Source organism: Eleginops maclovinus, chromosome 19, assembly GCF_036324505.1.
Source record: "Eleginops maclovinus isolate JMC-PN-2008 ecotype Puerto Natales chromosome 19, JC_Emac_rtc_rv5, whole genome shotgun sequence".
NCBI classification, from domain to species: Eukaryota; Metazoa; Chordata; class Actinopteri; order Perciformes; family Eleginopidae; genus Eleginops; species Eleginops maclovinus.
In genome coordinates, this window is record NC_086367.1 from 15,591,533 (window position 1) to 15,606,370 (window position 14,838).

The following is a 14,838-nucleotide window of genomic DNA, read 5'->3' on the forward strand; positions in this document are numbered from 1 at the left end:
AACACTCTAACCTGAGTCACACTTGGTTAGTCCCATATCTTTTTGAAACAGTGTCTAAGTGGAATTACTGAATATTGTTTTGGAAAACTAATTAGTTTAGAGCCTTTGAACAACAGAAAAACAAGTACAAATACTTGAGATCATTGCACATACAACACACTCATTGAATAGATGAAGAGGTTACATCACTTGTTGAAATAATTAAGAATACATTTTTCCATGTCAGATATACTGGCTACTTATCCCTAATACCCAAAATACCCCACAAATCTATTTAAAGCCTTGGCAATAATTTACCAGCGTCCTTGTAGACAAAACAAATTTGGTTATCATCATTGGTTTTATTTCTGCGCCTGTTTTGTCTTGATTGCCAAATAAAGCCTATTCTTCGAAAGGGAATAAAAAGCACGACCTAAGATTTTGTTTCCTGTTCGATTTAATAAAGACGATTTTACGCCGCCAAATGTGGAGAAGATGCCCTTCATTAGAACAGTGCGTTCCCAGCATGTCCATATTTTAATCCAATCTAGTTTAGCATGATAAAGGGCATTACTGCCAAACGGCTTTACTGCCCACCCACTCGTGTGCATACATACAAACTCAGTTGACATGGAGAAGATGTGGTGCCTTTAGGGAATCTGGGGTAGACAATGCACCTTCCCAACGCTCATGGACATTTGGAGAGACATTTTATGTGATTTTCTTCTCAAGATTTAAAGCATTTACAGGTTAATTTGATAGGCAGAGAAAAACATATCAATCTAATGGAAGCATCTCTTCATTGCATTTAAATGAACAAAGATGCCTTACTTGAAGGAAGAACGGCCTCTGGTGGATTGCAATGGGTCATTAATTTGCTCCATAAAACTCTTATTTGAATTAAGGGTAGAGTGAAACTTTTTCGGAGGAAAATGTCATTAGTGTCTCCAAAGAGCTCCAAGCTGCTTTCTCATGTGTGAGAGATGAAAGCAGAGTTTCTCCTTAACCCACAAATGGTTCAGGTACTGACTCACCAGACCATCTTTGAGGCACTTGTCAGGCTGCAAAATGAAGGAGATTTAGGAAATAAAAAATTGTGAGGAAGCTATTTTTGTGGCACTCCATTCAGATGACTATTAGCTGCCAAGAGCTGTCATTGACATAAAAGGACGCCGAGAGGGCTTTTATTGTGTGTGTCTACATGTGTGTTAACAGTGACTCATTCTGCATCACTCTTTGGAACATTGTTGCTCGCAGAGACGGCTTCATCCGCTAAGTTGGAGGGTGCACGCACATTCTTAAGTGTGTGTGTGTGTGTGTGTGTGTGTGTGTGTGTGTGTGTGTGTGTGTGTGTGTGTGTGTGTGTGTGTGTGTGTGTGCGTGCGAACATCCTCTGTGTGTACATATAGGCTGTGGAGATGTGAAACACTCCTGCTTTCTGAAAAAAAAAAAAAAGTGCCCCAAAATGTGATAACCGGGCTGAGTAGGGACAAGCAATCCTTAAACAGGAGGACATGAATTGAAGTGCTTTCAACACCGTCAGGCTGGGCCGAGGCCTCGCTGAGACAGACGGGCGGAAATGATCACACACGACAGGAGACCCCGGCGTGACGGCACCGTTTGTGTCACATCTTACATCACATAACCGGTGCAGTTCAGATGAGCTGAACAGAGAGCTACAGTTTAGGGACAGAAAAGATGACATGGCTTATCATTGTCAGGCAAGTTTTCAGATTGAACACTTGGAGTAGTGTTTAGTCTTCCGGGCCTGAGTGTGTATTTGTTTATAATTAAATAAAGTTGTCTTTCTTGAGATGTAGCAGTTACTCAAAGCATCCCATTTCTGGTTATGCAACTACATGCAGGGCAAACTAGTACTTGCTCCATTTGTTTCTTCCAAGTGAAATAACACAAATAAAGTACATGTACTGTATTTACAGGATAAAGGGCATTAAGGAAAGCGGCTCAACACATTACAGTTCAAGAGACACTGCCTCCTTTGTTGCACGACCTCAAACTGGCTGGCCCCGTTTCAGCAGACCACCATGCAGTGTGTGTTGCCACCTGATGGCAAATGTGAGCATTCAGCTGCTCTGTCCACCTGCTCACCACACATTAGAGGGAGAACACACAATGCAAGCCAGAAAACTATCAGCAGCCATTACCAGAGGCACAGTGTATGAGGAAGTTCAGGCAGGGGGGGAGCGGAGATAGAATGTGGCGCTCACAGGAGGTGTGTGCAGCTAGATATGTTTTTCCTCTCCACTGGGGGCACAGCCAACCTGTTCCCCTGCTTTATATATGGAAGTAAACAGGATGCGAACAGTGGGAGCGCAGTGGCCTCCCATATGCAGCCCCATTATCTTGACGTTAGGATTAAGATAGTGGAGCATTTCAACAGCCCCTCTCTGCATTACTGAAACATTCTGTGTGTTTCTAATAACTTCTCCTGGAGCAGCACATAACTCATTATTAGGCAGCGTGTTTACATGAGCTTGTGTGCGGTAAGTACTTACAGCAGGTACGAGGAGCTTCTTGACCTCCTCCACCGCTCTCCTCATCTTCATCTCGGCTCTGCCCTGTGTGTCCTCCACTGTGATCAGGACATGAAGGTCTTCGTTTAAGTGTTCCCAGTTTGGCTTCCCTCTGTTCTGCTCTTCCTGGAAAGACGGAGAGAAAGACATGGTGAGTGAATGTGACAGTGTGGGTGTGTTGAAGCACCAATGCAGCAGCACGGCGTATCCCAGGAAGCCACTGTGAGATGCAGGCATGCACAGAGGGCAGAGAGGCGCTGTAAAGAGAAGCAGGATAACAGGAGCGGCCCTTTAGTCAGCTATTTCGCTTTAACTTTGAAAGGACACCTTTCTCTAATAGATCCCTTGCTTCACAGAGACAAAGACGACAGCTAGCCCCGCAGCAATTAATATCAGCCAAAGATGGATGGGTGCAGGGATCAGAGGGAGATGGATGGGGATTATTTAAGTCACACCACCTTAACTAGTCAGTATGCAATTATAATACATGGATCGAGTTCACAGAGCTGCAGGATTGTGCGGAGGTGCACAAGCGTGACTTGTGTTCGTGTGGACAATAGCGTCCGAGTAACAATAGCTCTCTGAGGGATTCGTTTTCTCCCCTGAAAAGGCTGCGCCAAGGCACTCACACACGGCCAAATCATAGCGCCAGGAGGACCTGCAAGGCAAACTGGGCTGTACTCAAAATAGACATCATAGCTTCCTAGCCTTTGAACACAGTTTTTATTTTTAAGTAGAAATTTCAGGATTTCAATTGGGACAGCTGAGGTTGGGTGCACAGAGTTGTATGTGTTCCAGGTGCTCCCAAGTGCAGCCCAGTCACACCGGCATCTCTTATGAAAAGGTAAAATGGGATATTCTGAGACAAATGTGGAGTAGCCTGAGAATTGCATAAAAGAAATATATAAAAAAACATGCTTCTACATTTATAACAGCTACTTTCCGCCCTCTTCTTGTAGCCCAGCTGACAGTAAACGCAGTGAGCAGACACTAAGAGTGCTCTAAAAAGCTTTTGAGGTCGTATCGGTGTCACTGTACAGCGGTGAAAGTCAGCGGTTTGAAAGCAGACTACTTCCCCCCCGAGTTGAGGAGTTGAGGTCTACGTCGTCTGAAGCAGACACAGCCTCAGATTCTGTGTGACACCACATTAAACATCACAACAGCATTATAATGTTTTAAGGGTTAGGGGTTCTTTATGAAAACAAGACATGTACGGCGAGATAATTGTAAAATATTTCACAAATCTGAATTTTTCTTTTCTTTTCCAAAAGGAGATCAGAGTCTCAAGCATTGAGATTACTGAGTAGTGAGCGACTATGAGGGTGTCTAACTCCAGACTGTGCATTGAACTGCTCTGCAGGGGGCCCCTCCGACATGACTCCAATATACTAAACGAGCACCGCAGACTCAGGGAGCACACGCACAAAAAAAGATACACATAAGGCTTAGAGCTTGAGCTGAGTGCCACCCACCTGCTTTCTACTCCACAGAGACCTGTTGCCATGGCACTGCTCTTTACAACACACATATACACGCACACAAAAACACACAGAAGAAAGTTCAATTTTCCACTCTCGTTTTCCTTTTCCACTCGGGGAGGCCTAGTTGCAGCAGTCAGGCCATTATTTCACCATGGCTGTTTGCTTATGGCCTATTAGGGGACAGGGGGAGTAGAAGGTGACTCAGCACTTTTTTAGAAGGGACACGTACAGACAGGCTGTCCCTGAATGCAGGGCACTGTATGAAAGTGTATGGCAGATACATGCCGAAATATCGACATAGTGTTGCCCAAGTTGGACTTGGCCAGATTAATCAAACACATGTCAGTGTGTGTATGTGTTTACGAGGGTCTGTGTGTGCCTGCACAGTGTGTCCATACCAAAGGATTCTGATTTAGAATTAGTATTGTGGGCAAAGAGATCAGGGGGAAAGACAAATACACACACACCTCACACCAGCATGAGTGCCTGTGAACAAGGTCACTGTGTGTCCTCTGAGAGAAAGTGACAGCATGACAAACAGGAGAAAGGGTGGAGCTGGAGGGGAGGGAAAAAAGAGAGGGGCATTGAGGCGCGAGCTAATGGGAATACTGGGAAGGCCTTTGAAGAGTATGTGCATGTTGGCCCACATCAAATGCCACGGCAATAAGCGACCACATACTGGAGGGTTATCGGCGGGCAGAGTATGTAGCATAAATGAATAGCGCGGACACTGAATCTGAAACATCGTCTAAGAATAGGACCAGCGGGAAAGGTTGCCAGCCAGTAATGTTGTCCGACTTCCATCGTCGGCACAGCACCTGTTTGCCTTCTGGCTTTCACACCCTTCAGATGGAGCCTGACAAACTTTAACCTCAATTCTCAACTTGGATGACACCACATACAACAGGTGACACAAATAGAACACTATTTTTCTTCTGACTCTTTCCAGTCTGTTTTAGGTAGCACCAAAAAAAAGGAGGCCCTTCAAACCGGCCGTTTGCATGTTACTTTATTGATCCTGTAGCTAAAATCATTACACTAGAAGCCCCCCCCCCCCCCCAGAGGGTAGTTACATTACACGGTCATGCTAGCTGGAAGAGATTCATTGCTTGGCTCAAGGACACATAACAGGGAGCACACTATCAGAGACAAAGCTTTCAATCTCTGGTGTGTGTGAAGGTCGGGCCTACTTAATATAACATCCTGCTGCCTCGATAGGATTATGCGCTACGTGGCGCTACAATTTTGTTCCGGCGATGTTGCACTTTAACACTCATAAATGAATTGTTTGCACTGTTCAAACTCTCTTGCTCTGAACAGTCCCTTCTCCTTTGATCCTAAAGGGCATTCCCGACTGGGGTCGTGCAACCGCAGCTAAATGCCAGCACACAAACAGGTGCAGTGGGGGCAAGGAAGGACAAGAGAGAGCGGGCAGGGCTTCAGAGGAATGACAAAGAAATATCTCACTCAATATCAAACGAAACACAATCCAGTTTTTTAAATTCTTTCTATTTGACTTTCCAAGAAAAACAAACGACCTTTAAATATGAAAAGTTAAGAATTGAGGCGTCTTTAATGCTTAGTGATTTCGGTCCACCCGATGATTGCTTTGGGTTAGATCTCTTTTCATAAAATATCACATTATACGTGATGTCTAAATCTAAGAGGACGGGTTAAGAACTGCAGAGGGAAATCCCAAATAGGTCTCATAAATGTCAGGATTCCTGGCTCTTTGTGAAAAAGCATACTACAGCACTCTTAAAAGACTAAACAATATAGGCCGAGGGGGACATTACAACTAACCCTAAATGATTGCCTTCATAAAAAAAAACATTTCCAGCCACTTGCATATCCAATCAATCAAAAGAAACACCTAAACATTGCTTCCCTTTATTCATAAAACATAAAAACTCCCCATTTACTCTAAAGAAACTAGCTTTCAGCGGGACTGGGACAAGTATTCAAAACCAAGGAGATAAAAAAGAAAAACCAAGTCAGCTTAAACTCTAAACACAAAGAGGGCATGCTGCAGAGCCAACGGGCCAGTCAAGTCCAACGTATCGATTGGGAATGTCACACACTAGTTTCTTAGGCGATAGAATGTAGATGCTGGGGTGTGGCACTGTCTATTTGCTGGCAGTGGTTGAAGGTCTGTTCTGTTCTGCCAGTGCTGATCCCAGCGTTATAGCCATTATGTGCCAGGAAAAATCAGCAAAAAACTAAATCAAATGAAATTAATTTAATATGAAGCATAAGTTAAAGTGCAAGTCTGAAAGAACACTTTAGTTTCCCTCAAAGTATAAAAGCTATCTGTGTGCCAAGTGTGATCTCACACTGTGCTGGAGCTAAAATAGAATTAGAGAAAGCGTTTCGGCAAAGAGGGAAATCCCTATCCTATTTGTGCTATGGTCGATATAACGTACATGTAATTTAATTGCTGTTGTTCCTGCTGTTGTTTTGCATTAGGCATTACTTTAAGAGTGAAAACCAGCGGGACTCAAGCTGCCACATTAGATAAAAGTTTGATTGGAATAAAGCTCCACAAGGAGTCCTTTATCCTTTTAACTGTTCAGACAATAATAATGGGAAAGGAGAAAGCATCTTCCCTTCGGACAGTAACTAAAGCGTTCCAACTAAGAAAATGCTCCAGAATAAATAAAAGGGACTTAAGAGGCGTCACATACACCTTCAAAGAAATACTCTCTATAGGATTAGTGAACGATCCTCCTGTCTCAACAAATGTGTCAAAATGTCACAACTGTATTATAGTGTAATTATTAATGACAGAATACAAAAGCATATATTTGATTTTGGCTCCTCCATCTATTTTCGTATGAGGTATTCGCAGTACTACAAAGGAAAACTGAATACTTATGTTTGTATATGGGCTAAAGACAGTGTGTTGCCGTTTAAAAAACATATATAGCTATGATATACAGTGACTAAGATAAAAATTGTCAAATAGTAACCGTTAGTTTATCATAAAATGGTAAAATCTTAAAGCGACTACAGCAGGAGTAAAATATTAAATAAATCCTCTGTCACAGCAAATCAAAAGGACAGGAATGGTAATAAGTGACAGCAGGCTCCACAGTACTTGTGGAGGAGGTTCAATAACAGCAATCCAAATTATTTGCACGCAAATTATTATAGGAAAACAAAAAGAAAATCCACAAATGTAATATATCAAAAATTCGACTTTCAGTTTCCAAATAATCGAGAAGGAATTTGAAGTGGAAAAGAAATGGATCTTGACAGCCCTTACTAGAAGCATTATCTTTGTGAATTACCACATTTTTCTCTTCACCTGCTCAGTTTCCTCCTCTTTGTCTACCTCTGCTTTTCTTCTCTTGCCATTGTTCTTTTACCCCTCTCTCTCCCCCCCACCCCATGAGTGTCTCCTCCACTCTCTCCCATTGCATAGCTCCAGTGAGCCGATTCCCCGCCAGGCAGTGCGGCCCAGGAGGGAGCAACCAGCTGAATTATTGAGAGCATAAAAACGCTGCCGCTAATGGATCCTGAATAAACACACTGGCTAAGCAGCTCCCGCGGCTTCCTCTGCTGCCACAGGGCATCAACCTGGAAATACTGAGAGTGAGGACGCAGCGGCAGGAGGCTGCGGCGGAGCCTTTGTCTCGGGCCGAGCCTCGGTCAGGACACGCTGGCCGTTTGAAAGCTTTTGCGATTTATTGCCAGAGGAGACAGTGAAGGATGTAAACTGGCAGTGTGTTTTTTACATAGTTTTTTTCCCCCTAGCTTACTGAAAATACCTGAGTATTCTAAAGGTAGGGGACGGAGCAGAAGTGAGGATTGAAAATGTCCTTTAAATGAAAGACAAATAAAAATATAGAAAGCTGATGCAATGATTTGTATTGTAGATGCGGGGAAAAAAAACCAGTCTTCCATCTGATAATAAAACTGATTATGAAACTCCTAGAAAAGCAGCCGGGATTATTTATAAAACTCGTTAATAATGGCTGATTTCCTGACTTCATCTCATATCAAAATACTGAGTAAAGACAATATCCTGCTAAGCTGTTTTCCAGTATAAATGTAAAACTGTTAGCATAGTAATTTGGCCTTAGACATATCCAGAGTACACAAACAAAAGCAAGCCTTTACATTTTAAAAAGAGATTATTATAATAATATTCATGTAATGAGCTAAAACAAGCTTTTAATGTGTTTGTATGCGTGGGCACATTCACTCCCATTTAACTACTTCTGGATCTAATTCCAGAGGAAGAAGCATAACCAGAGCATCTTCATCTTGTTCTGTTATAATGAACACACTCCGAGGGAAATAAGGAGAAGAAGAGACAGAAATTAAAATAGGAATTGAGGAGCCATAAAAAAAGAGAAAGAAAGAAAGAGCGAATAAAGTGTTGGCCCTGCAGCAAAGTGAGGCTTCGTAGATTATGACTCAGCTGAAAATCTGTGCACGTTGGTGTGTTTGAATTCTTTTTTTTGTTACTATGCACTGTGGACCTTGTGGTGTGTGTGTGTGTGTGTGTGTGTGTGTGTGTGTGTGTGTGTGTGTGTGTGTGTGTGTGTGTGTGTGTGTGTGTGTGTGTGTGTGTGGAGAGAAGGTGATTCCCATACCAAGAGAGATGAACCACACTCCTTATGTAAATGCATTGTTTTAAAACTTCACTGCCTGGCACATGAGAGCAAGTGAGGGGGACAGAACAAAGAAAGGGAAGACAATTAAAAACTAGGAATCACAGAGGTATCACTCAATGAAGGAGAAAGTCAGAAGAAAAACATAAAAAAATGGCAATTTGTCGTCATAGTAACTTTAAAGTACATCAAGGAATCTGATCTGACGTACGTCGGAATCTACTGTGGATACATGGAAGTTACTGTAGCAGTTATGGTATATTAATATTCAATATATACTCGGCCAAATGATGGTAGTCAACATTGTAGGCTTTAAAGACACTACTGCAGGTTGACCGGATAGTAGGGCAATAAAGACAACCCATAAATCTGACAGACTTCCACCCCCTTTACAACGTTTACCTGCACAATTTATTCAAAATAGGTTTTGTCCTTGAGTAACGCAACCATTTAGTTTTGCCTAAGTTCACCCCTTGGGTGTGCGTGTGCGTGTGCGCGTGCACACACACACACACACACCATTAACCTTTTAAGTCTCCAACCTCAGTCCAGTAGCTCCACAAATAGAGGCGGCCCCTGGCCTTAGCAGTCTGCCTTTCCACAGCGCAGCGTTTAGCAAACAGCCCTATCAGATGTCGGAATGCAGCCAAGAGGCATGAAGCGAGCGAGTGTCTGTGTCTCTGCTGGGCTCGTGAGACGTGTTTGTGGAAAGCAGTCCCAGCAAGTTTCACATTATTGTGCAATATCTCAAGACATATGAGGAATCCTTGAGCGCACGTCCATGTGATCAGCTTTGGTAACACTTGGAACTTCATATAGTAAATGTACAAGTTACAACTGTATTAAGAGAGAAAACTGTTTGCAAATGAGCTTACCTTCTTCTTGTCTCTCATGGAGCTTTTGCCTCGCACCATGATCTTGCATCCCGTCTCTGCTTCCAACTGTTTGGCTGTGAGTCCCCGAGGGCCAAGGATTCTCCCCACAAAGTTATACTGCAAACAGAAAGAGATGGAAACCACTTAAGTCTATGGGTGGATAGAAAAAGGGAGATTTTACTTGACATCACATTTGAAACTGCAGATGAAAATCAGACCACAAAGGAGAAAGACTTCATAGAAAAAGGTCAAATTCATCTTGACCTTGCTTCATATTGTGTATGCATAAACAAACATGCAGACGCACAAACAATCTACTTTCAGCAAGCCTCTAAATTAGCCACTGCTGCCACAACTACACACACACACACACACACACACACACAACACACACACACACACATTCTGGCTTCACCCGTCAGTCCTGGTTTCTCCTGCAACATTGTTAATTAGATCCATCTTGCCCAACAAGAGAGAAGAAGTGAATTTAGTATCACAGAAGAAGTGTCCACATCTTATATGGGCCTTTTTACAGATTAATAGTGAGATTTTATTTTTCCTACCAGACATTTGGGTGGTCTTGCTCTGACTTTACCATCCCCACAAGATGTCTAAATAGTTCCAAACAGAAAATCAACCACAGGGAATTCATCTAGGAAGGAATGTTTGGGAGAAAAACCAGAGGAAAATGAGAAGGAAAGGTGATGGGGGGGAGGCGAGTTCTCAGGTGAGATGGTGTGCTTGACACAATTTTCTTATCGACGCCTTCTTTCACTGGTGAGTGGCTTTGGAGCTTTGTACCAAAGGGAAACGTATTTACCGGCTTAATCCTCTCCTCTTCAAACTGGCTTCCAACGGGATAAACGGGAAATGTGTTGAAATAATCGAACACAATTTCCAGCCAAAATAAAAACAGAAGGAAAGGAGGAGAGCCGGGGAGAAGAGGAGCAAAGTGATGCATAAAGAGGTAAACAACCACCCCCCCCCCCCGTTTAAACAGTGTGCACAGCGGCTGGTGGAGAGCATGATGGGTAGAAATCTCTGACACTATTATAATGGGGTATTTTTACTCGAGCAAAATCTCCAAACCTGAAAATACCCAAATGCTCCCTGGCAGAGTGGAAAGCTTTCCTTGACACTCAAAAGCACAACTGGTTGTCTCTTGAAGTGTAACAATGAGCCGTGACACCGCCGCTTTCAATTCTTAAACGCAGTCACATCTGCTTTCATGCTGAATCAATGCCTCTACATCCAAAAGGCCATCAGAGAAGTCATGTTTAATTACAAAGCGATAACTAATTCAATGCGATGTTGCCATATTTTCCCCTAAACTATGTAAATGATCTTGTTAAAAACTCCAGGCTGCTGCTTTCCTTGGCCCTGCCTCTGGGCTTGCCTCTGAATGTAGCCTGTCTCCGGCAGGAAAGACCCTCCCTGTGTCTGAGGAGATGCTGGAGAGATGCTGGAGAGATGCTGGTTTCCCTGCGGAGGCTCCTACCACGCAGCTACGCAGATTTATTCTGTGCGTGTCTCTGTCACAAGGCAACTGTCTGTTTGGTTAACTCAAAGCACGGAAATGGTGCAGGGGCTATCTGTGCCTACTGAGAGGATGTAGGCAGGATGTGGGGGCACCTGTCCTCGGAGGTCAGCCACTAATGCTGCACGGTGGCCTGCTTCTGCTTCTGCCTCACACACACACACACACACGCACAAGCTGTCCGTCTGCATCACAGCACCCGTCAGAGACAAGGGTGAACCCCAAGCTGTGGGCATTATGGTGGCTGCTGCGGTTCTTCTCAACAAACACACAGAAACACACACAGAGCCTCTCACCTCTCACACTAAAGCTACAGTGGCAGTGTCCTGGGTGTTGCTATACAGTCGGCCCTGCTAGCAACTGCAGGGCCATCTTTGAAAAATGCTATCTGTCATTTGGTGCACACCTTTATCTTCCATGTTTGTACGCGGATGACGGTTCCCGCAAGCCTCATAGAATAAATATAAATAAAATAATCAGACCAAATTCCATCAGATGTGCCCGCTATCAGAATATTTAATATGTGTGCAGCTCAATTACAGAATGAGTGAAATAGACAAGAGTTATAAAGTAAGTATGAATGTTCAAAGTATGAGGCGGTCCGAGATGGGGAGTCCCAGAGTGACTCAACAGGAGCATTTAACGTTTTATAATCTGCCCCTTTTCACTGTGTGATGCCAAAACCACCCTCGCTCTCACAGTGAAACGACTTTCTCTGTGGACATGAATATGCACCAGACAGAAAAACAGAGACCTGATGGCGAATAAAGGGTTAGCGAGATGATTATGGCACAAGAGCAGAGGGTGGAAAGGGAACGCTTGTTTTTCCAGTGCTGGGGGAGCTATTATTGGCGAGGAAGGCTGACACATTCTCATAGTTTTTCCTCTCTAAATGTGGAACTCCACTTGATCCGAGGGGTCACTCAGGGACACAAGGTTAGGGCAGGCGTTAACATGCGGGGGGCTCAGGCTTTATTGCTCGCCCCCCCACACCCTGTGGAGTAAGCGGCTGGTGTTACAGTGTCAGATGTGTTTTAATGGGGACTGAGGGCTGAGGAGCGGCACAGAGCAGGCGTCATGCCTCGCCATGCAGTTACAAGTTTCACTCAGAAACATCTCGAGAATAGTTTTTCAAACACACATCATTCCGATTATGTTTGTGCCTGCGGCATCCCACCCCAATCTGGCTTTGCAACAAGACATAATCTCATTTTAATAAACCTCGCAATTCGAAGCGTAACTCTGAATAAATATCATGCCAAATAAACTCTTCGATGAAATACAGCTCACTGTTACTCTCTCTCTGTGGACCCCCACTGTGCACCGAGGGTCTGACATTATTCTCCAGGATGTTGATGTGCTGTTACAAAAAGGTGACCTCCATTTTAAGCCACTGGAATGCAGATACAATGGAAAGCCAAGCGGGTAAGTTATCAGAAGGGTGCAGAGTCACTGAGCCTGCCAGGAACTGCACTGTACTGCCAGAGGAGTAGGATGGATACAGTGCCCTCCCTGCCAAACACACTATCCGCTCTTCACCTCCCCTCGCTAAACTATCCAGCCTCCTCCGCACCTACTAAAAAAAGATAGTTTTCATCTTCAATATTTCTGCTGCTACAGCACTTCCACTGGCTCCCAGGCCATTTTTTTAAAAGTAATGTCTCGAATCCAACATGACTTTTTGGCAAAAAGCTTACAGCTTCTGGGAACCCTTGAAGCGGTCGCTAGTGACAGGGAGAAGTGTCTTTAACAACAGATACAAAATAAATTACCATGGTTTAGATAAACAGATTCTATCCCACCACTGTTGCCTGATCCCCCAATGACTAGAAATAGAAAGCAAGAGGCCATTTTGGTGAGAAAGTAAACAATTGCAAAAACCAGCTGTTTAATCAGGCTCTCCTGTCAACTCCCCTCCGCTGAGGAGAATAGTTGCATCAACTACGCATTTCGCTGACTAGGAAACTCCCAGCAGTCTCTTTTTCTCTTTGTATCTTTGCAGCGCTCTTATTTCCTCTGCCCATTTACTGAATTAGAAGATTAGACACAATGGGACCTCTGGTTGACCAACTGTTTTTCTCACTCCTCTATTTCGGTCTCATTTTATCCCCGTTTTTCGAACAGACACACTAATACAGCGAATAGCATACAGTATAAACAAACAGTTTGTGTGCAAACACAGAAAGTCAGACACAGACACACAGACACATCCCCCTTCAGGACAAGGGCTTACACTGACATTAAAGGGCCTTTGTTTAGCCCCAGCTATCGCTACTCCACAGGCGGGTTATGTTGTGAGCATATCTACGACTACGCCGCAGAGTGTGTGAAACCACAATGTATGGAGTGAACTCTCGCAGACACGCTCGGCACCCGGAGCTAATATTGCATGGGTTTGTGTGTGTGCATTGTGGTTTGTTTTTTGTGTGCAAAACTGAGAAACAACAACAGTTTCACCAACAATACTGAGGGAAGCAGAACAATTGTGCCTTTGACGGTGTTTGTTTGTGGTGTTTGGGAGACAGGAAATGAGATCATGCTGAGGGCTCCGGCTGTGTGCGCACACAGCTTATCGAAGAGCGGGGCCAGGCCACGGCGAGAATACCAATCACTTATTAGCCGGCCTCGCAAGGCTTATGGAAATGAGGAATAGTTCGTTCAGTGCAATGTATCAAAGCAAGGTGGAATCTGTGGTTAGACTAGACACCGCCATTCCTCCTCTTCCTCGCACTGATTCTAACCCCCCCATAAAGTGATCAGCGACATTGTGAAAGAGCTCATACCAAAGCAATGGCTAACCACTTATCACAGCAAAACTCCCCTTTCGTCAAAGCTAATATTCCTGTCTCATTTCACTTTAAGGAACAGATTCTTTAGGGTTTGCAGAGAACACCGAGTTGAAAACTGCCTCCTTCTCCCCCCCCCCCCCCCTTCCTTTATTCTGTAACCCTTTATGACTTGTGGAAACAGAGCAGGCTTCCTTTTCCTCTTTGTCTTGGTACACAGGATCAGGCCTTCCTCTTCTGCATGTCAGCCTCTGATGTGCCTCGGTCTCTCATGACAGAAATCAACGTCTACCTGGCTACACACAACCTCCAATTAATCCATATTATTTAGTTTGCTTCGTGGCATGATCCACAGAACCCACACTCATACATAGACAGGGAACACAGGTGCCTTATCTACAGCAGTTTGCATACTTTATTCCCAGGAGGGTCAGAGGAGGTGAGACTGGGGCGATGAAGGAGTCAAAGTTAGAATTAGATTCAAAAGGTGACATTTTTGCCTTAATGCCCTATAGACTTCAAAGCGCTCTATTCAGCACATCCAGCATTTAGCACCTAATCCATGGCTCCTTTGATAATTCGGTTTGGGTTTATTTTGGGGTTGCAAGCAGGGTGGAAATACAGAGGAGGAAAGACTGGTTTTGGAAGACATGAGTGAAAGAAGCACGGAGCAAAGTTTGTGAACTCTTCGATAAGATATTAGCAGGAGAATTGAGGCTGTGAGTTTATCACAAGTCAATGGGAGACTGACAGAGTTGGGAACGCTCCGAACAAATGCTACCTTATCTGCAGCGACTTCATCACAGGGAGGGATGGAAACGGTATCCGTTTAGGATTGGTCATGTCTGGCAAAAATGAGCCCATTCTTGTGTTCGAGAACTGCTTTAGTTCAGGCAGAGCTCTGAAGTCACACTTGCATCAGCTGATCAGTCATGAGCTTTTCCCCTCATGCTTCCTCCCCATTGGCTCATACATCCGCTGACTGACAAGCAGCTGACCAGTAACACAAACAGCCCGAAACATTCAT

At 44.0% G+C, this 14,838-nt stretch overlaps 1 protein-coding gene across 5 annotated transcripts in view; it reads right to left on the reverse strand.

Annotated features, from left to right (window-relative positions):
- Positions 1-14,838, reverse strand: part of qkia (QKI, KH domain containing, RNA binding a) — a 68,810-nt gene that overhangs the window by 25,301 nt on the left and 28,671 nt on the right. For all 5 annotated transcript variants that reach the window (XM_063909481.1, XM_063909479.1, XM_063909478.1 and 2 more), the window contains exons 3-4: positions 9,489-9,605; positions 2,496-2,639 (exon numbers count right to left, since the gene is read on the reverse strand). In XM_063909481.1, the coding sequence (XP_063765551.1) occupies positions 2,496-2,639; positions 9,489-9,605 (261 nt within the window). The remainder of the gene's footprint in view (positions 1-2,495; positions 2,640-9,488; positions 9,606-14,838) is intronic.